The sequence below is a fragment of the Oikopleura dioica genome, chromosome 1 (assembly GCF_907165135.1).
Source record: "Oikopleura dioica chromosome 1, OKI2018_I68_1.0, whole genome shotgun sequence".
Taxonomy (NCBI): domain Eukaryota; kingdom Metazoa; phylum Chordata; class Appendicularia; order Copelata; family Oikopleuridae; genus Oikopleura; species Oikopleura dioica.
In genome coordinates, this window is record NC_137291.1 from 14,024,674 (window position 1) to 14,044,732 (window position 20,059).

Consider the following 20,059-nt stretch of genomic DNA (forward strand, 5'->3'; position numbering starts at 1 on the left):
CTGAACACCATTGTAAAGCTAAGAATCTCCTCAAAAAATAAAAGTGACTCCGAAATCAGGGAAAATGGAAGCTTACCAAGCGAAAATGCGAAATTTGCGAAGACGGCTCCAAACTTTTGAAAATTTTCTTAAGAAAGTATTATGATACTGCTAAAAGCTTCTGACAGAATTAAGATAAGGGTCTAAAGTTTAATTATTTGCCATTAAAAGTAGGAGTTGTTCAGTTAGATTTCTCGGAATTTCCCCGTTTTCTTGGCTGATTTTGGGTAATTTGCCACTTTTTAGAGGCTCGATTGGCTTTTATGCCTTGAGTAAACATAAAAATCCTCTGACAAAAGTGAGATCTAGGTCTTATCTTTCATATAAGGTTCCGTCAGTTACTCTGATATTCATCAGTCCATCAGAATAAACCCTCAAAGTTGGCCATCTCGACCTAGGTAGCCTTAACTCAGCCCCTTCTTTGCGGAGATGGTTCTGCAAGGGTGTGTGAAGTGGACCTTCATGGTTAGCTGTCTACCCTTGACCTCCAGATCCTTTTTATCCCTCATTTTTCCAACCACATTTTTGAACCCCTTTTTTCGAGACGGTTATGCAAGAGAGTGTGAAGTGGACCTTAATGGTTAGCTGTCTATTCTTGATAACCTGATCGATCTTTTACAAAATTATTTCTTACCGCTTTTTAAATATATTTCAAACCTTCCAAATCTTCAACTGTAATAAATTATTTAGAGAAATTTAAAAAATTAAAGTTTTAACAAGCCCGAAATGTCGGGAAAATTTTTGCCCGAAAAATTGCCCAATTGCCCGATTGGGCATTCTGGGCACATTGGACTGGTCGGGCATTCGGTCGGTCCGGGTCTTGATTTTTGGTATTGGGCGGGCAATTGGTCGGCCCGACGAAGATTTTTTGCCCAAATGGTCACCCCTGCAGTTGAAATGCAGAGCCCATCCAGCGACGTTGACGGACAAGGAATGCCACGTTTCAAACTTTATAAACTTAATAGCAAAACATAAGTCCATTAAAACTTTTTACCTTGAGATTTATCTGCCGTTCTCCTTTTGACAGCAATTTCAGCACATTGCCCACTTCATCCTCGCTCATTTCGCCTCTCACTCCAGCGCTCGAAAATTTGTCATTACTTCCATCTCGTCCGTAAAAGTGTCCCGCTCCACCGATAACACCAATTTCCTTCCTCAACTTTTCCAGCTCCATCGTACCTTCAGTCCCTAAAATCCCTCATTACTATCTCAAAATGATTGTCTCCTACCATTTTTCAAAGCATTGAAAGCTTCCTGCTTGAGTTTGAAGTCCGCTGTTGCCTTTGCGAAGGCCTTATCAATCTCTCCTTCCGCAGCGTTCACGGAGACTCCGAGGATCTGGAGATATTGTCCGTACTTCAAGTACCCTTGCTTAGCGATAGTAGTCATCTGAAAAAATCCACTAAAGTAAAAGATCTCTTCAAAATAAAGCAGCAAAAATAGCTCTTGAGAAAAGGCAAAACTCGAAAAGGAAAGAGTGACGCTCTCAGTTCGATAAAAACCGTCGCAACCCGCATTTTCCCTTTTAGGTTCGAATCTCGAAAGATGCTCAAATCTGGAAAGAACACAACCTCAGAAGAAAACAACACCTCCTTCATCACTTCATTGCCAGTTAGTGGAAATTTCAACTCAGAAGCCTGCTGATGACATCATCAGAAACAATTTATAAAAAATTACTATTTATTTGATGAAAAATCAGCATTGACCAGCAGGAAGTTCAAACATGTGCGCGTACCAAAGATCCATGTAGCAATCATTATCGTCTGGAATGATGATTTCCGTCGAAAAAACACCATCGTTGTAAGTCGCCTTCTGAATCGAGCACTCTCCAGTGTACCAAGAATATCCCCATTGAAAGGCGGAGTTGTTCCAAGTCGTGTTTTCGACCAGTTTCCCGATCGCACTCCATTGCTGTGTTGCCATGTCGAGCTTCAAGACCTCTGAAGATTATTCTAGAGCGCTTTTTCAAAACAATAAAGTGGTTTTTCTTCATTAAAATCAGACAAAAAACTGCCATTTCAGGACTATTATACCTTGAGATGGCGTATAAAAGCCATGAAAAAATTTTTGCGGCTCAAAATTGGGCTTGTATACCTGGAATGCCATGATAGTCGTATCCTCTTCCAGTGACGATGTAGACGGCCTCTTCATCTGCCGTCATTTTGTGCCCCTTGACCTCTGGGATTGGAACATCTGGGCCTTCGATCCACCGAGTTCCGTCGAAAATCTCAGTTTTGCTGTGGCATCCATAGATGAAATCTTGAGTACAGCCGCCGGTCACGACCATCTTGTCTTGGTAGCGGTAGTCAGTCATTTCCGCCCAGTCGTGGCTGAAATTGGTGCTGGGCAAGTTCTTGACTCGTCGCTGTCCTGGCTCCCATTGGTAGCAAGCTTTATAGTCTTTTTCGATTTCCTTGAAGCAGAGGGCGACGGTTTCTTTGTAAAAAGCGCAAGAACCGTTAGTTCCGCCAACGAAGGTCGGGACGATTTTGTCGTCAGTGACTTCAACTCGGCAGCCATCTTTTGAAATTTTAGCGACTTTTTTTCAGGTTTTTTAAATTTCAATTTTGAGAAAAAGGGCTTTAAAACTTGTGACCTTGGCTTGATTAGTTCGTTGATTTCCGCCAAGCATGTACATTTCTCCTCGAAGCACGACAGTGCACGAATTCTGAACGTCCGAAAATCCGTAGTCGAAATCAACAGGTCTTCCGACGTCAGTAGTTGTGTCGATGATTACGCCCTCGTCGCGAAAGTGTTGTCGGTAGTTGAGAATCAGCAAATCCGTGTAGTTGCAGAACTCGTTCTGGCTGCACTCAGCATTTGTCGAACAGCCTTTCGGGCAACCTGTCGAGCAAGGACAGTAATACGTACAGTCCAAAGCTGCTGCGTCGCAACGAGAAGCGCAACTACAAGCAGAATTTTTTCTTTTTCTGAATTCTCTGTTTTCTCTTACGAAAAATCGCCCTCCGCACAACTGGCTTTGCAATCAAGCTGAGTTCCGTAGCACTGCGACTGGCATCGATTGCCTAGATTGTAATCCTGGCATCTCGGCTCGGCAACCTGTGTAGAAAGCCTGGGTCAGGGTCTGAAAGAGCTAGAATGAAAAGCCGCGCAGCGGCTTTTTCAAAAACAAAGCCGCGAAGCGGCTTCGCTAGAATTTTTGAAAGATTGTAATGGTAATATTAGCGAAGCCGCTTTGCGGCTTCGTTTTCAAAAGCCGCTGCGCGGCTTTTCATTTCAGTATTTTCAGACCCTGACTCAGGTTTTCTACACAGGTCGCCAATCCCAGCCTGGCATCGTTCACCGGAGCTCCCGACGGCTAGGGCGAAATGAAAAAGTTTCATTTTTCAAATATCTCGAAGAAAATTTTTTTTCCAGAGATTCAAGTTTCAGCTGCATAAAAATGATCATCTGCGCGATTCACAGTGCATAAAATTAAATAAAAAATGGGGGTTTATTTTGTTTTATTGAAAATTGCATAACTTGTCAAGAACGAGAGCAGTCAAGTTGGAAGTTTAAAAATTGTCATTTCGGCCGTAGAAACCAGATCGTTTTCGAAGAAGTCCAGAAGATGAAGTCAAATCGTCGTTGACCACTTTGTCGAACCAGTACTTCAGAAGCGCCCTACTGTAAATACGAAAACATCGAAATATGATGGAAGACTTACGGATCCATTTCATTCGCGAAAACAGCGGATATCGCAGCGAGGAAAAAAACCAGAGCAGATTGCACCGCAAAATTCATATTTTTATTTTTCTATTTTGACTATTCTGCGAAAGACGAATTATTAAATACACGAGAGTTGAATATTTGATGAGCATTAATGAAACTCTGATTTGAACCGTTATCATCATTTTATTACGCTCTTTCTACTCGCATTAGCGTTTTACGTCGGTTTTAGTTCAGTCGGTTTTGAACAGTTGATTCGCAATTTGGTGAGAGTCTCGGATCGTCTGCAGCTCTAGAACCGCCATCTTCTTTCGTTGCAGATATCGCTCGTATCCTTAGGCTTATTCAAGGCGGATTACAGTAACTGAGAGTACCTTGAATTCCAGAAATAAGCAGCAACAGCTCAAAAATCATCGGAAAAGCGATCAAAATTCCCAACCCTTGTTCCAGTTTTGCGCAAACGGCGAAATGGACGAACAAAAGCACTAGAATTTTCATGAAAAAAAAAATTAAAAAAAAACTTCCAAGAATTACAAATCAAGCCGCCATAAATGAAGTACAGTCTCTTTCCTTCAAATAGTGTCATTTTTTACAGGAAAAAATCCGTGTCAAATGTCGATTGGCGGATTTAAAGATTTTAAGTGGAGATGATGAGGGGGCAGTGCGCATTAAAATTAATCTAATTCGCTCTTTGTTTTAAAGACATCAATCTTCAACCTTTTCTCGCCCATATAAATCTTGCATACAAATCGCGGCTATAAGGCTATAAAGAGCATGTCAGCGGTGGCACTATCTTCATTCGTTTTTATAAGCTCGTTAGAAAGGCGATGGATCCAATGAAAGGGAAAATTTAAGCATCAATCAACTTACAATTCAAAGCTAAAAATCTCTAGACGCTGAATATTTTTCCATCAGATTCAGATATATTTCAGCCAGTCTGATCAATTCGCCTTCTCAGGTAAGCAGTACTTTTGATAGATTAGTGGACATTTCAAGAAAAACGGACATTTCAAGAAAGCGGACATTTCAAGAAAAAGAGACATTTCAAGAAAAAGAAACATTTAAAGTGGTTCTTGAAATGTCCACTTTCTTTAAATGTCTGTTTCGATTGAAATGTCTCCTTTTCTTGAAATGTCCATTCAGATTGAAATGTCCTTTCAAGAAAAGGGGACATCTCAATCGCAACGGACATTTCAAGTAAAGCGGACATTTCAAGAGCCACGGAAATTTCAAGGAAAAGGGACATTTCAATGGTTTCTTGAAAAGTCGGTTTTCTTGAAATGTCAGATAATCCTTTTGATATACGGTATATGATATACGGTATATCATATACCTTTGATAAGTTAGAAAGATGACCGATTCGATCCGATACTTGAACTTCTACGAGCTTGCGCTTCTTTCCAAAGCCGTTGGAACAGAGAAAGCGAGCAAAATGGTGATGAGTGAAACCCGAGGGCCGGTGGAAATGGAGATTGACGAAGAAACTGCGGAGAAAATGAAGGTACTGCCTCGATATGAATGGCTAACTGTCCCTCTTCCCGCCCCGAAGAAAACCTCAGACGAGAAGAAACAGAAACCAAAGACTGTCAAGAAAGGTTTCCTCAAGCCATCCAAGCCACTTTTAGACGAGCAGAAGGAAAAACTCTTCGGAAAAGCACAAGAAATCGAAGTCAACGAAGAAAAGACGGAGAAAAATGAACAGTCGAAGAAGAACAAGTCAAAAAAGAAGCCAAACAAGGGGAAAGCCCCGAATGCGATCAGAAAGACGAAGAAACCCTCTCGCATCTAAATTATTAATTTTGACATCAACATTCGATATCTCTCACTGTTAAACTTGAACACCGCCCTTTTCAATAAATTTTCACTCCATGCAGAGGAATCAGCTCAAATCGACTATATTTGACAGAAGGCAGGTTTCGTCATCAAATAGAATTTTTAATAGAATATCAAAAAACGCCGCTCCGTTTTTACGCCTCAGATCACTTTCTGCTCTAGAATTTCGCCAGCACCTGCTACTGCAATTAACTCCTTAGCGCCAATACTTCACATAAATTGCCTTCCACCGCAGAAAACGAAGAACAAATCAAATTCTTTTTGATAAAAAGAGCTAAGAGACAACAAGCTTCGGGATGCAACAAACACCAAAAATAATTACCGGGAAAGAGCTATTCAAAAGTCTGCACAAGTTTGAAAAACTGCACGCCAAGAACATTGGAGTCAAGGAAAATTCAAAAATCGCCCTGGTTCGTGGCGCTGACAAAAAAGCCATTGCCGTCGACATTACCGACAAACAGAAAAGAAAGCGGCTGAGCTGGCTGATGCCCGTGACAAAGAAGATTCTCGCTGACAAATATCTCAGATTCCCTCGAATCGTTTATGACTAATTTTGACTCGAATTTCTTTTCTCCTCTCTCTGCGTTTTTAGTATTTGGAAATGATCTTGATCTTCTGAATTTCTGTTGAAAATCTCGATGAATAAAGCTTGAATGAATAAATACTCCACCTGACTCAGATTTATCGATCCCTCTTTTTTCCGCACTAGAATTGCAGATCTCAATCAAGAGACAAAATCAGAGCAAAGGAGAAAGATGGGAAGGACAGTTATTGAATGTAGCTTTTTCATTTTCATGCTGGCTAGTTTGTCGCTCCAGCTCAGTGCTACCTTTCTACCAGGTACTGTAATTAACGCTTGAACCATCGCTACGAAAATGTAGACTGGAAAACACAAAAATATATTTCCATGCGGCTCGATACCAGCTTCGAAACATCCGGCTTGTGGGAGCGCTGCGAGATCATTCTCCAAAAGTCCGTCACGTGTCACCCCCTCATGCGCATGATCGGCGGCTACTACAACCAGGAATACAGGAGCATCCTCCTCCACCGATTTTTGGTCATCGCAGCGAACGTCATCCAGCTTTTCGCGGTGATTTTCGGCGTTTTCGGACTCAAATGCACCAATTTGGCGCACAGATGGAAGCGCTGTTCTTTGACTACTGCTGCTTCAGGTTTATTTTCGAAGAGAAACTGTGTCTTACTGTACTTTCAGGAGCTCTTACGTCCGCGGTCTTATTACTGGTGTCGACGTCCCTCTATGAAAAGGGTTCACAATAATGCTTTTTGCGTCAGAAACTTTGACTTCTGGACATGTTTCATAAAAACAGACATATTTCATTTTTTATTAAAATCAAAACCGTCTTCCAAAAATTATAATCTCGAGCATATTGGAACCTGTCCGCCCAGCCGCAAGACTCTCTCAAATAATTATGCGCAGCACTGCGGTCGGATATTACAACCATCATTCGCAGGTACTACATCTATCCTTTTCCATATTCACGAAATGACCTCTTTTCTCAGCAATTTGGAATCGGGCCGAGCATTTTTCTCAACTGGGGAGCGGCTGCTTTGGGCATTTTCTCATCGATTGCCTTTTTTGTAAGTCTAGTTTTTTTCATCAAAAATGATCTTTTTTTTATAAGAATTAATTATTCTCGGGTTTCTGATGGACACATATTTAGATATTCGCGCGGAGACGTAGAGAAGACAGCCGGGATGGATGGTCTGCTGGCGAAAACATCTCCCAGTTCATATGACCAGAATAAATTTGAATCGAAAATTGATGCCCTTACATCTATTTACGGAAATGTTGTTATATAACATTTTATTCAACACATGTTTGAACAAGAATTTGTTTGATTGAACAGTGACATTACTGTAAGGAATTTTAACCTTGAGCATTTTCCTTCTTTCACTAAACCAGTGGCGATTGCATTCTATTGTCTCCAGGAACATAGTCCGAGTTTATGGTCGTGTTTCCACCTCTTGGCGCAGTTGTTGGCTGGTAAGTTCCGTATTCTTCCTCATTTTTGCGCGCTCTGAAGGCGCAGAAGACCGAGAGCATGGCGAAAACGACTAGGCAATGGTAGTTTTAACTAAGGGATCGTTTAGGAGCACTTACAGGCGAAAATGGCGAACACGAGTGAGACCCAAGCTTCTGCATGAGCAACTTCTTTATTTCGGGTGTCAAAAGATTGTCACTCATTTGTCCCTCCCTGAACACTGAGATAAAGAGACACCCCATTCCTGATTTCTCGATGCATTTAAGAAAGAACTCCTGGCACTGCTGCTTATGTCCATTGCAGTAAGAATGGGTCGGACTAAGACTCTTAAATCAGCATCAAAATCTGCTAGCAAGAGTTTCTCTTTCAATAGTTACTTACATCGCATGTTCCAATTCCCAAGTCAGTGAGCAGTTTGTCGAGCTCGATGTGTTCGGTTTTGTATGTGTCGCCGAGGGACAGTCCTCCTTTGATTTTCGTCACTAGAATTCATCAACAATAGATTTGAATGATTTTCACAGACAGTGCTCGACAATCTGTGAAGGAACCTGAGTCAGGGCGTCAAATAGCGAAGCGACTTTTAATCAGAGGTTTCTCAGAACCCTGACTCAGGTTTTTACACAGGTTTCTACGCAGCAAAGATCATCAAAAACTTACCGATGAATAGAATTAACCCGATCAAGTAGAATACAGCTGTTCCGATGGTCTTTTAACGGGATCATTTCTTTGCTAATTACAGTACGTTCTTTACTGTATCCGACTGTCAGGCAGACTTGATTTAGAGAAGATAAACGCTGTGGAAGCGATCAAACTTAGATCTGTTCTTATTTCACGGGCGATTCGGTTCATCGCTGCCGTGACGTAAATTAAGTGATCCTTTCCAGAATAAGGTATCCATAGGTTTCGAAAAAGTTCGAATCATCTGCCAAATCGGCTTGGCGTCGCTGTTGCCTGAAGTAGACGAAAAGCGCGGCGGCGGCGACGATGCAGCCCAAAACGAGGCAGACCACCAAAGGTATGAAAAGCGTATTTTTCGTCCCCGCTGCAGTGGCGCAGATGATAAGAGAAATGAGTCCAAAAACGAGCGCACCTTAAATCAAAGTTTAATACTTGCCCAGGAGTTCCCCTGCTTTAAAATTCCCAGAGTAGGTTTTTAAATACTGGTACTCTTCCTTGATTTCAGCATCTTAGTAATGATAAATTAATGATAAATTAATTATTAATTCAATAACTGATGGTAAATGGATGAACTTTTGCATCATAAAAGCTAATGCATCAAATTATCATTTATTCTTTGAAGACTATTCAATAGCAATCTCTATCACAATCGAAGGAATACAGTATTGTAAAAATCGAATAATACTGTCAATAGTTTATTGAAAAAACGGTTTGTCAATACTCAATGGTTAGATATGATCCCATGATGGCAAAAATATTGCCGTAAATTCACTCCTTTCAATAAGTTATTTTCATCATTAGTTACTGTGTAGTCATCATGTTTACTGGCTGAAAAACTCGTTGTTCAGCATTTGAACTCCGGTAATAGAAATTCCGTCTACCAAGCATAATATTCTGTCTGGCCTGTCCCCAGCTGGCGAACATATAAGCTCAGACTTTTTAATAATTAAATTGAAGCGCTGAAACTTAAATTTCCACCGCGAGTTCACTACATTTCCCCCGTTCTATATGACTACGTCTGTAGAAAAACGGACACTCTACTGACAGTAGTTTGGCTTACCTATCGGTGGAATTTTCTCTGCGAGCTTCGACATTTTCTCGATTCTTGAAAATTCGGCTTCTTTTACTTATGCGTAACAAATTGTTTGTTTACAAAAAAAGCTGTGTTTCTTCAACCCTTCCAGTAGTTTCTCCCCGCGGCGAAAGCGAAATTTTCGCACTTGAAGGTGAAAATTTGATCCTCTGAGAAAAAAAGTCAGACTACTCTTTTTCTTTGCTAAAAGAAAGAAAAAAAGCTGAGAAGGAGAAGTAATTATATCTGTGCTTGGTTTGAAAGCGCACTGAATCGTAAAAAAACGCCCGCGATGGAGGGGAACAATTCGTAAAAGGGCGCTAGATCAGTATTCTCTAAACTTTTTTATGAAAAGGCCTTTGTTCCATTCTTGATGAATTAGACCAGCATAGTACGAAATTCCTTGTTTATGATCGGTTTTTCTAGGATGAATTTTCGCCTAGCACCAGTGAGCAACTAATCGGAATCGTAAAATATTAGTATTAATCAAAAAAACCGCGAAAAAAAGCCTTTCCTATGGTCAAATCGTTTCTCATAAAAATGACCTGGCATCCCGGGAATTGGGACTTTTTCGAATCTTCCTTGATTTTCATCATCAAAAGGGGAAAATGTAAAATAAGCGGCTGAAACTGAGTGAGTAGGGAATTCTCTACTAGGGATTCTCGCGATTTAAGATTTCTGCATCATCAGAATCGTCTGACTCCACATGAATTGGTTTTTGCTTGTATCTACCAGGGGCAAGTCCAGACGCAGGGCGATTCGGATCTATATATATTTTTGGTGCACATCCGGTCTTATCACCATCCCAATAGCTCATAGGATATTCACGAAATTTAGCCATTTTCTTCTGCTTGAATGGTACAAAATTGAATTGAGGTACAGGTCCTGAAACTCGAGAGTAGTCCCAATCAGAAGGGAGGCCCAACTCTTCCTGCTTTCCCGAGACTTTCTCGGTAACCTCTTTTTGTTTTTCCATATTCAATAATTTATTTTGATTGATGAATGAAGAACCGGTAGGGCTCTTGAGGGAAACCTAGTCATTTTTGATAACAATTGTTAACACTTTTTTGAACACTGATTCAAGTGAAGTCAGAAACTTCTGATTCCGCATCTACTTCTTTCGTCAGCAAGGTTACTTTATTTAGTCATCTCCAAAACCGCGATCGACCATTTTGCTTCCGTTCACTCTCAAGCGCACCCGATTCTTCCTCAAATTTTTTTTGCGCCATCCATTGGCGCTAGAGTGTCAATTCTTTCTATAAATATAAAAGAACTCCAGGTTCAACTATCAATCGCCCCACTTTGAAATAACAACCATTTCAAATCAAACTAAAAAAGGATCTTTAGTTTCAACTTTAGCTTCTCAAAACTCAAAAAAATGAAAGTATCAACAATTGTCTGTTCCTGGATCTTCGCCTGCGGAGCTGCAGTCAGAATGCCAATGCCACCTCGGACAGCGGCGCCAAGCTTGGAAGATGGAATCGAAGCGATCAGATCTATTCTAGAGCTGAAGCACCTCGCCAAAGAGGACAAGTTCCTCAAGCTGCTGGCCCAGCTGCAGACGAAATCGGCAGGAGTCGATGAGGACTCGGGCCGTCCTTATTCCCCCTCCCCGCGTCTACTCGCCAACGCCTGTAGATGCAGCCAACTCGCCCTGGGCAACCAGCCCAAGTACTGTCACTTCCGCTGCATACCCAATTAAATTCACTGTTCACTGTTCAAATTAGTTTTACCGTTCAATGTTTATTTCTTTCTTTTTCAACAACAAAAAAAGCCATTTGACTTCAATTTTCAAGTCCTCGCGAAAAAAATCCTCACCAATAAAATATTCACAAAACATCAAACTCTTTTGAAATCTTTGAAATTCAAGTTTTATGAGAAAAATCCAAAATAAAAACAAGCTGGACGATTTTGACACGCCTTTTTTCATCGTAAAAATCGACCAAAATCGCCTTTTGTTAAACAAAAATCAGCTTCAAAAACATAGAAATTCGACAAAATGGCTTCGATTTTGTTGAAAAATTGCAGCGAAGTTGTTTATTCAAAGGACGGAAAAGAGAAAGTCGGTGAAGCACTTGGAGTCGTTGAAGTCCTCCATGATGTTGATGTCTTGATCGTTGATGGGAAATTCAAGCAAGTGGGAAAAGATCTTGACGTCCCATTTGAAGGGGTAGAGATATTGGACTGCGCTGGAAAAGCTGGTAAATCATCAGCTACACGCATCTGTTGTCTGTTGTCTAGACAGTTGGAAGATACTTTGAAAAATTTTTCATAATGATGATCTTATATTATTAATTCATTCATTGAATCAACATAAATTACCATCTCTAGTGATTCCCGGTTTCGTTGACGGTCACACTCATCCTGTTTTCGACGGAGATCGAGCTAATGAGTTTTCGATGAAACTAGCTGGCGCGAGCTACATGGAAATTCACGAAAAAGGCGGCGGAATTCACTATACCGTCGATCGTAAGGGAATAAACAGTAATTAACTATATTTTTTGACCTCAGAAACACGAAATTGCCCGGAAGAAAAGCTGACAGAACTGTGCCTTCGTCGATTAGGAAGGGGGAAAACGACGGTTATGCTCTTACTGAAGCTTCAGTAACCATTCCACAGCATTCTAAGATGACATACAGTAGCGTAATCCCTGCATAAAGACCAAATGCTCTCTCACGGGACGATCGTTGCGGAAGCAAAATCCGGATATGGCCTTGGTACAGTATTAAATTAACATTAATTGGAGCTAACATGTTCTTTTCAGACTGCGAGACGGAAATGAAGATGCTAAGGAATGCTCGAAAATCTCGAACAGCCCAATTTGATTAACAATTTTTTGCAGCTTTCAGCTTGGTTTTGATTTTGAGCGCGTGACAGAGTGATCAAGAAGGCGAAAGAAACTCATCCTGTCAAAATCCAAAGGTCAGTTAGTTGCTCTGCTGACACTTCCGGTACCCACGGAATAGAGCAGCACTGGGTTAAGCTCTATTATCTCGGAAAATCAAGAATAATTGACGTCAAAGCCAGCCTTTTTCAACGTTTTTCTTTCAGTACATATCTATGCGCGCATGCGGTGCCACCAGGGCGGGACCCAGCCGAAATGACGAAAGAAATCGTGGAAGAGCACATCCCCACGGTCGCCAAAGCTGGCCTCGGCGTCGACAACATTGATGTCTTTTGCGAAAAAGGGGTTTATGACGCGGAGCAGTCGAGGAAAATGCTTGAAGCCGGAATGGTAAGAATGACGTTGATGTTGAAATTGACTGGTTCGATAGGAACGAGGCTGGCACGTGAATTTCCACGCGGAAGAGCTCAACTACATTCAGGTAAGAAAAACAAAGTCAAGTGACACCATGGGCCATGGTCGATTACCAGGGCTTTCTTGACCTTGGTCTGAGAGTCGTATAATACGTAAATTTTCAGGGCGGAGAGATGGGATGTGAGCTGAATGCTCGCGCAATGAGCCACCTTGAGCTTCTATCTAGCTCTGCTATCAAGGCAGGGATTTTCCACCACGTGTTTTTACCTTTCGCGAGAGCCGATTTTTTCCGTCAATTCCTCAGCTGCCCGCTAAAGCCCCTGATTCCACGGCTAGAAATCCCTGGCCAAAGTCAATGTCTCAAAAACGCATTGCTGGGGTGATTTTGCCCACGACTGCGTATATCCTGAAACTTATTCCACCCCCGGTGCGAGAAATGATTCGAGAAAACGTCATTGTAGCACTTGGCTCCGGTGAGTCTTCCATGATTTCAGCGTTCACTTTTCAACTCAGATTTCAACCCGAATGCTCCTTGTTTCTCGATGCCCTTGGTGATGCATTTGGCCTGTATAATTTGCAAGATGAATATGGAGGAAGCTTTCAACGCTGCTACGATCAATGCTGCTTACTCTCTCGGACTTACTGTAAGAAAAATTGATTGGAAGCCTTTTTCAAGCCTTTTAGGACTCTTATGGAAGCATCACTGAAGGAAAAGTCGGTAGCTGCTTGGTTCTCGATGCTCCTTCCTGGAAACATATCGTATATCAACTAGGTATGCGCTTAACCTCAGTAGAATTTCGTATATAGAGCGGAAAAATTCTACCTCTCGCGTCATTAATCATTTTGAAGCGACGGAAAAGTTATCTCAGAATAATTTCTTCTCCCGTGACTTCCGTCCTCCGAGAATATCAGCCATAATTATTAATAAATTCATATTATTATTAAGGAAATCATCAAAATCTGATGAAAAATATAATCATCAACGGGAGAATTCACAGCTAAAAATCGTCATTTTCAAGCTGCAAAATTGAATAAAATTGAACAGATGAAGAGGTCTTTCTTGATCAAACTGTTCCTTTGTTGATTTTTTGTTGAATTTTTATTTAAGAAATATTAAAAGGAAAGGAATTGAATAGATTGAAAGGTTGGAATTCATAAATTAAATAAGAATAAGGGAAGATAAGTGGAATAAATGCGAAAAAAAGGGGTAGAACCAATTTTTGGAACAGATTTTTATGGAAAGGGTTTTGATTGGCCGGTAGGCCAAATACAGCAATCTTATTGGTAATCCCAAAATTCACTTCCATGAATTGGTTTAGTCCGAAAAAAGCAAGGTTTAGGGACTAAACCAATTTAAGGAAGTGAATTTCTTGATTACCAATAAGATTGCTGTATTTGGCCTACCGACCAATAAAAATCCTGATCCATAAAATCACTTCCATGAATTGTTTTAACCCAAGATTAGGGAGAAAATGGTACCTGAGCATTTCAAAATTTTAAGAAAAACAAAGCATAAACAGAGTCACAAAGAAACGGTGGTAAGAAATCATAGCCAGAGTCAATTAGTTTTATGAACTTGAATAAATGAGAGTCACAAATGTCGGAAAAGAGCTTGGGAATCCGAAAGTGGGAATCCGAAAGTGGAAAAGTATGGAAATTGTAGAATCGATTTTATGCCACAAAAATTGATCGAGTCAGGAAGTGATTCCCAGTACGTTCTCTTTTTTTTATTTTGAAAGGCGAATTCTGTCACCGAGAGGCAAAAAAGAGTAGGGGTTCTTTTTGTTAAAATCGGAAAAAAGAGACACCAGAAGAAAAAAGGGCGGAAGAGAAATAGGAAGGAGAAAAGGTTGAAGAGAAAGGTGGAGTGGAACTTTTTTTTTGTCGCAAGAATTTTCATCAAACATGAATCTGTTTTTTCAATCGCTCGTTTTTTTTCTTTCAAGCTTACTTTTCTTCAAGGCCCTTTTCCCTGAAAGAAAATGGTTACTTACTGTATATTTTCATATTCTGTGTTCATGCACCAAGCAAAATCGAAGCACCAAAGCAAAAATCAAAAATAAAACACCGAAAAAAGAGAAGATAAAATATAATAAATTTATTGAACAAAATAAAAGTCGGATGAACATGGATGTGATTTTTTTGTTTGTTGGAAAGAAGTTGAAGTTTGAAAGTGGATTAGTAGTAGGAGCGGGTGGGTGGACTTACTCCTCGACTGGCCACTCGGAGACGCGACAGTTCGCTGGCCAGGCCATTTTCAGCGTCCCTAGTTTACAAGAGCTAGTTGCAGGGTTAAGCTTTGGCTTGATTTTCGTTGTAATGGAAGATATGAAAAAAACGGGTTTAAAAAGGATCTGATGATTCGAAAATGAAGCGGAAAAAAGCCTTAAAAACTTAAGCGAAAGGAGGGTTAGTTAAACGTAAGTAAGCATCTGTAAAAGATAAAACTTAGGGAATAAATCTACCTTGCGATTTGAGCCGCGCGGCTTCGAGTCACCACACCACCGGATGATCCCACCAACAAGCCACTAAATTTATCAATTTAGTAACACAAATAAAAGCTCAAAAATCATACCTATCCTCTTTTTCCAACTCTCCAACTCTGTGCCTGTACTTCTGCGCCCTGAGACGGTCTCCTTGTCCCGGATCCTCGTATCCCTCAAAATCAAGTCCAGAAGTTCCGTTGTTCTGCTCGTCAATTTCCAGCACTGGCGATTTCCTCGTCGTCGAGGGGCTCTGTCGCAGTTTCTGCAAGTCGCCGTCTTGCCACATCAAATGCTGCTGCTCCTCTAGCCAGTGTTGCTGTGGCCCGAGGACTGAGCCTGGGCGACAAAGACGAAGCCAAGCGATCGCTTCTGCCGCCGTGAATTTGTAGTGCTTCATCAGGTAGCACGCGATCAAAGAGCCAGTACGCCCTAGAATTAAAATTAGCAGTCATTTTCCGATGCTAGGGTCAATTCTTTTGACGGGAAAAGAGAATTTAATTTCAGACAAGTGGAAAAAATTTAAAGAGATAAGAAAAGGAGCCATACCTAGACCAGCCTTGCAGTGAATAGCCGCCGCGCCGTTCATATTTTCGACGACCTCAAGGAATCGCTTGAGAATGTGGTCTGGAGGACAGCTTCCGTCGGTAAAGAACATGTCGTGGTGCTCGAATCCGCCGTCTGAAGGTCAAAGTTTAAAATTTGAAATCAAGGAAGAATATCGAACGGACCTGTGAACCGCTGAGCTGGGTAGATCTTCTTGTTGAGTCGAATGACAGTATTGATGTTGTGCTTTCTGAAGTAGGGAAAGTACGCTTCAGGCGCGTGTAGAGGGTAGCCGTTTTCGATCTTTGACTTGGGATGGGGGCCGGAAAAGGCCAGGAACTTATTGGGGACGATCCAGTTGAAGTCGCCGTTTTCGACGCGCTCGTAGTACTCGTATTCTTCAACATCGAGAGTTGCGAAGTCAACAAAGTTGTGCTGCAGCGCCTTTTTTAACCCGTGGAAGCAGTCGAGCAGGGAGAGGTTGTAGGTACACACGCCGAAGGAAGCATCGCTGAAAAGAAAAGGTTTTCTAGATTCTTGGGCTGTAGTTTCTAGTCTTAGGCGCTTTCTCTTTTTTGAAGTTAGTTTCCCTTTTTAGCAGACATATAAAAGAGGATTTTCTGTTAAAAAATGGGAGCGGATCAGTCATCAACCTCGAAGTTTGAGAATTGTGACGATGTTAAAGTCGTCAATATCGCTCCACGGTAAAAAAACAAAATTAAGGTTTAATTTTTGGCTAAAAGAATCTTAGAATTTCTGGCAAAGATGCGAATTTCCTGAAACTCGAACTAGGTCAACTTAGGGAAGAAATCACCGAGCTCAAGGCTCTCGTAGAGAATAAGTCAAAGAAGAAAGCGAAGAAAGAAGTATTGGGATCCAGCCTTGATCATACTACGGCGTAGCCGATGCCTAACGCGTGTTAAAGCTTACCAGTTAATGCGCGTTGAACGATAGCTCTAACTGGCTGTTGAACGATAGCTCTAACTGGCCGTTGAACAAAACCTCTAACTGCCGGTTAAGCGAGTTCGGATACATATATAAACCTGACACTTTTCACTGAAAATCATCAGAGCTGAGAGATAAACGCTCGAAATGAAAATAAATAAGACACAGAGATAATATTGTTATTGTTATTATTATACAGGTATGATATAGTTGGACCTCAACATTTTGGTGTCAGAAGTTATAAAAAGATCCCCTCCAATTATAATTATATTAAATTGTATAATTTTCGTTTATAAAATTATGCATTATAACTTTTAGGTACTAACAATGAATTAAAAGAAATTAATATAAAGTTTTTTTTCTCTAAAACCAATCCTTAAAATAAAATTTCTCAATAATCAAATAACTTTTAGGAGATGTACGATTAGGGGAATGCCATCATAATTACAAAAACACATGCCGTCAAAAAAGTATGAATACAGTATTGGTATTTGAGGAGATATGAATTAAAATACTGGCGTTAAATCATCATTAAAGAATAGAAAAGTTAAAGAATATGAAAACAAAGGGTCATTTCCTTTCGACTCACGGCCCTAGCGCATGTTTATTTTTCGATGCCTCTAATTCCAAAATACTGTTATACACTAAGGCGGTCAAAAAGGGAAAGTAACCAGCCAAAGACAACAAACAAAAATAACAAATTCGGGTATATAAAGAAGCACAATCTTCATTTCATTCAGGTTTTCGGAAAATCAGAGAAAATCGAAGAGAATAAAAGAAGACGAATTAAAGAGAAAAGCAAGTAATCGAAGAAGTGAGATGGAGAAGAAGCTTAAATGGCCGACCGTGCGCGGCCGATTGACCGAATTTATCAACAAAGGATGCTGTAAGAAAAATTCACTATTCGGTAGAATGGAAGAAGCTACAACGAATGCCTCCCATGTAACAAAGGTAACTCGGTCAACCGGTGGGTAGCCTAATACTCGAGAGGAATGTAGCTATGTATGATATAAATGTATGGCTTCTCTAAATCACTCCTCAAAAAGGTTCCTGACCCTTGTGATGGACAAATGAATGGTTATCCTTGGATAAGGGGGGATGGAAGGTTCTGATAATTAAGAAATTCTTGAAAAGGCAAATGTTCTTCCTTATTCCAGCGATGCTCCTTAGATGATTACTCACACGATGGGTCATGACCTGGGTTATTTAAACTTCGTAAACTCTTCAAAGATAAAGCCTTAAAGTACCAATAATTCAAATAAGAAACATAAAAGAACTCTTCAGCAATTGATTGAAAAAGACGTCCGATGCTTCCTGAGACAATGCCTGTTTGAAGCATTCGAATCCGGTCGGATCAAACAAGAATACACAAAGGAAGATTTCGAAACGACGAAATATAATACCACTGCAAGATTCTTGGAAACGCGGAATGTTGAGTTCAAGTTATCGACCTTCGATACGCCCATTCTTGCGTTTTGCCTCAGAAAAAATCGAACGTTTGACCTAAAAGGAATGGAATGGCCTGCAAGTTTACTCTGTCTGATGGAGTGTATTCTTACTCAGAAGTGCGTCGACAACAACTGGCAAAAAGAAACGATGCACCGATTTCGGCTAGAAGCGAAAGATCGGAGTTTGATAAGGTGCCTTCTCATCGGTGGGGAAATGATTGCACTGAGAGAGTTTGCAATTCAACTCGATGGGCTATATGGCGTAAAACCAAAGTTGAAGAATCCAGGCTCACTGATCGTGTTGCGATATACAGGTAAGCATAAATCAGAGAGCATGCCTGCCGGATTTTCTTCAGGAATGATCGATAATTCTGAAGAAAACCTCTCTCGAGCCGTCATAGAGCCGGACGCGATTCATCCCGACGAAGGGCTGATCGTTCGGATCAGCGAATTAAGCGGACAACGATTCTGGAGACTCCAAGGCTTTCTCGTCGACGCTATAAACCAGTCAAAATTTGCACGAAACAAAGAAGCGCCTACTTCGGATGCGTTCGTTCCGCTACTAAGAACCATGATTGACTCGCTGGAAGCAAACTTGTCAGTTTGACTCCACCTCCATCCTCGCTTACTTCCGTCAACAATCACTTTTATCCTCGTTTACTCCCATCAAAAATCACTTTAATCCTCGTTTACACCTGTATTATGCCGCGCCTTAGCTAGAGCTGTTTGCATGAAGTACACCCAAAATCTTCAGTTTCGCTTAAATAACAGTTGTTTCTTTTAGAAAAAAAGAACCATGCCAACTTTAGTCGATGACATCCTATGGTGTTATCAGCGATACGATGCCAAGCGGCGGGTAATCCAGTTTGCGCTCACGTATATCCTAGGATGGGAAGTACCTCTACCTGAAGAAATTTGCAACGAGAAACAAACTGTTACGCTTCGGAATTTTTTAAAAGAAACATCCGGAATTATAAAGTCGCTTCCACCATTCGAGTATCCTAAGGAGCGGCTGATATGCATTCCTTCGAGATCTACACTGATAACATGGCTGGTTCGATGCCAGCTCTTCATGATTGGAAACGAATCGATCGACAAAGAAACGAAGAAGAACGTAATTCTGGAGTTTTTTAACTCCCATTTTCACAAGTGCAATCTCTGCTGGCGAAGCTTCAACAAAGCTTCACCGGAAGATATTGACAAGGAATGCCAAGCTAGCCGAGCCATGCTGGAGAAATATTTGGAATCGGAGGGACTCGCCCCAATAAAGAAGCCAATCGAGCTAGTCGACTACGTAATAACCTATTGTGGCAACGAAATACAAGGCGAGGAATTCGAACTTGGCACTTTAGAAGACCTCTTTTCGAAACCCGTTGGGTTTTACTTGCAATCATAATCCTGAACAGAACATCACCTTCATATCAGTTACCAGAATATTACCTCATTATTCACGAAACTTTTCTTTCGCTCAAAATATTAACTTCAGAATGTCGGCGGCGCAAGAACTCGAAGAATTAACCCGAGGCGTCCGGACGGACTTCCGAAAAACCAGCGCTTTGCTTGTCGAACTGAGTGAACGAAACGTCAAAAAGCTCGTCGAAATGAGTGCCACCCTGGAGAAACTGAAGCGACTTCTTGACCAAATCGTCAGCCAGCATCCATTCTGCAACCAAACCAGTTCCACAGTCAGTTAATTATCACGTTCTTATGACCTACAATTTAGATAAAATGGAAAAAGAACTCGCAGCGGCACTCGAAAGGTATGGGGTGCAAACTTTGATGCTTGATGAGAAGTTTCTTGGACCGATTTACATTCTGTTAATCGAGTCAACCGAAGGAGTCCCAAGGGAGAATATTTTGAGAGAATGTAGGGATGCTTTAAAGAATTCACCTCTCGGTAATAACCGAGCGGGCCTGCATCTTCTAAGCAAACTGCTGAAATTCTCAAAGGGGAAATGTTCAGCACAGGTGCTCCGGATATGGGGGGAGATCTTTGATTTACCGTTAACCGAAAATACTTTAGCCGAACGATTGATCTGTCAGAAATGCAGTCGGGATTAAAAAAGCTCACGGGGCTACTCTT

General features: G+C 41.0%; 5 protein-coding genes and 1 long non-coding RNA gene across 8 annotated transcripts in view; 2 read left to right on the forward strand and 4 right to left on the reverse strand.

The window, feature by feature from the left end:
• Nucleotides 1-443: 443 nt before the first annotated feature.
• Nucleotides 444-1,556, reverse strand: LOC145712303 (uncharacterized). The gene is made up of 5 exons (XM_081789989.1): nucleotides 1,542-1,556; nucleotides 1,269-1,428; nucleotides 1,034-1,227; nucleotides 805-987; nucleotides 444-572 (listed from the first exon to the last, which is right to left on the reverse strand). The coding sequence occupies exons 1-5, from the start codon at nucleotides 1,554-1,556 to the stop codon at nucleotides 444-446; spliced, it is 681 nt and encodes a 226-aa protein (XP_081646115.1).
• A 145-nt stretch (nucleotides 1,557-1,701) lies between these two features.
• Nucleotides 1,702-2,574, reverse strand: LOC145710991 (uncharacterized). The gene is made up of 2 exons (XM_081788706.1): nucleotides 2,134-2,574; nucleotides 1,702-1,979 (listed from the first exon to the last, which is right to left on the reverse strand). Exons 1-2 carry the CDS (start codon nucleotides 2,351-2,353, stop codon nucleotides 1,735-1,737), a joined length of 465 nt encoding a protein of 154 aa, XP_081644832.1. The 5' UTR covers nucleotides 2,354-2,574; the 3' UTR covers nucleotides 1,702-1,734.
• Nucleotides 2,575-7,362: 4,788 nt separating this feature from the next.
• On the reverse strand, nucleotides 7,363-9,531 carry LOC145710849 (uncharacterized). The gene is made up of 7 exons (XM_081788555.1): nucleotides 9,283-9,531; nucleotides 8,426-8,634; nucleotides 8,202-8,250; nucleotides 7,926-8,026; nucleotides 7,789-7,870; nucleotides 7,664-7,714; nucleotides 7,363-7,617 (listed from the first exon to the last, which is right to left on the reverse strand). Exons 1-7 carry the CDS (start codon nucleotides 9,314-9,316, stop codon nucleotides 7,457-7,459), a joined length of 687 nt encoding a protein of 228 aa, XP_081644681.1. The 5' UTR covers nucleotides 9,317-9,531; the 3' UTR covers nucleotides 7,363-7,456.
• Nucleotides 9,532-11,263: 1,732 nt separating this feature from the next.
• Nucleotides 11,264-13,606, forward strand: LOC145695305 (putative imidazolonepropionase). Its single transcript, XM_081772306.1, has 13 exons — nucleotides 11,264-11,495; nucleotides 11,626-11,763; nucleotides 11,806-11,857; nucleotides 11,954-12,012; nucleotides 12,060-12,085; nucleotides 12,171-12,217; nucleotides 12,347-12,530; nucleotides 12,571-12,621; nucleotides 12,719-12,793; nucleotides 12,907-13,027; nucleotides 13,068-13,198; nucleotides 13,239-13,326; nucleotides 13,501-13,606. The coding sequence occupies exons 1-13, from the start codon at nucleotides 11,294-11,296 to the stop codon at nucleotides 13,554-13,556; spliced, it is 1,230 nt and encodes a 409-aa protein (XP_081628432.1). The 5' UTR covers nucleotides 11,264-11,293; the 3' UTR covers nucleotides 13,557-13,606.
• The window catches only part of LOC145695281 (dual specificity protein phosphatase CDC14A-like), a 30,194-nt gene continuing 23,720 nt past the window's right edge, over nucleotides 13,586-20,059 (reverse strand). The window contains exons 4-9 of one of the 3 annotated variants that reach the window (XM_081772295.1): nucleotides 15,769-16,094; nucleotides 15,587-15,718; nucleotides 15,130-15,469; nucleotides 15,020-15,082; nucleotides 14,763-14,820; nucleotides 13,586-14,526 (exon numbers count right to left, since the gene is read on the reverse strand). In XM_081772295.1, the coding sequence (XP_081628421.1) occupies nucleotides 14,512-14,526; nucleotides 14,763-14,820; nucleotides 15,020-15,082; nucleotides 15,130-15,469; nucleotides 15,587-15,718; nucleotides 15,769-16,094 (934 nt within the window). In that variant the 3' untranslated portion in view covers nucleotides 13,586-14,511. Of the gene's footprint in view, nucleotides 14,527-14,637; nucleotides 14,821-15,019; nucleotides 15,083-15,129; nucleotides 15,470-15,586; nucleotides 15,719-15,768; nucleotides 16,095-20,059 lie in introns of those variants that run through there. The other 2 variants (XM_081772300.1, XM_081772289.1) reach the window with 2 other exon arrangements.
• Nucleotides 16,176-16,485, forward strand: LOC145702353 (uncharacterized). Its single transcript, XR_014134308.1, has 2 exons — nucleotides 16,176-16,287; nucleotides 16,335-16,485. It is a non-coding gene; the product is annotated as an uncharacterized LOC145702353 (long non-coding RNA).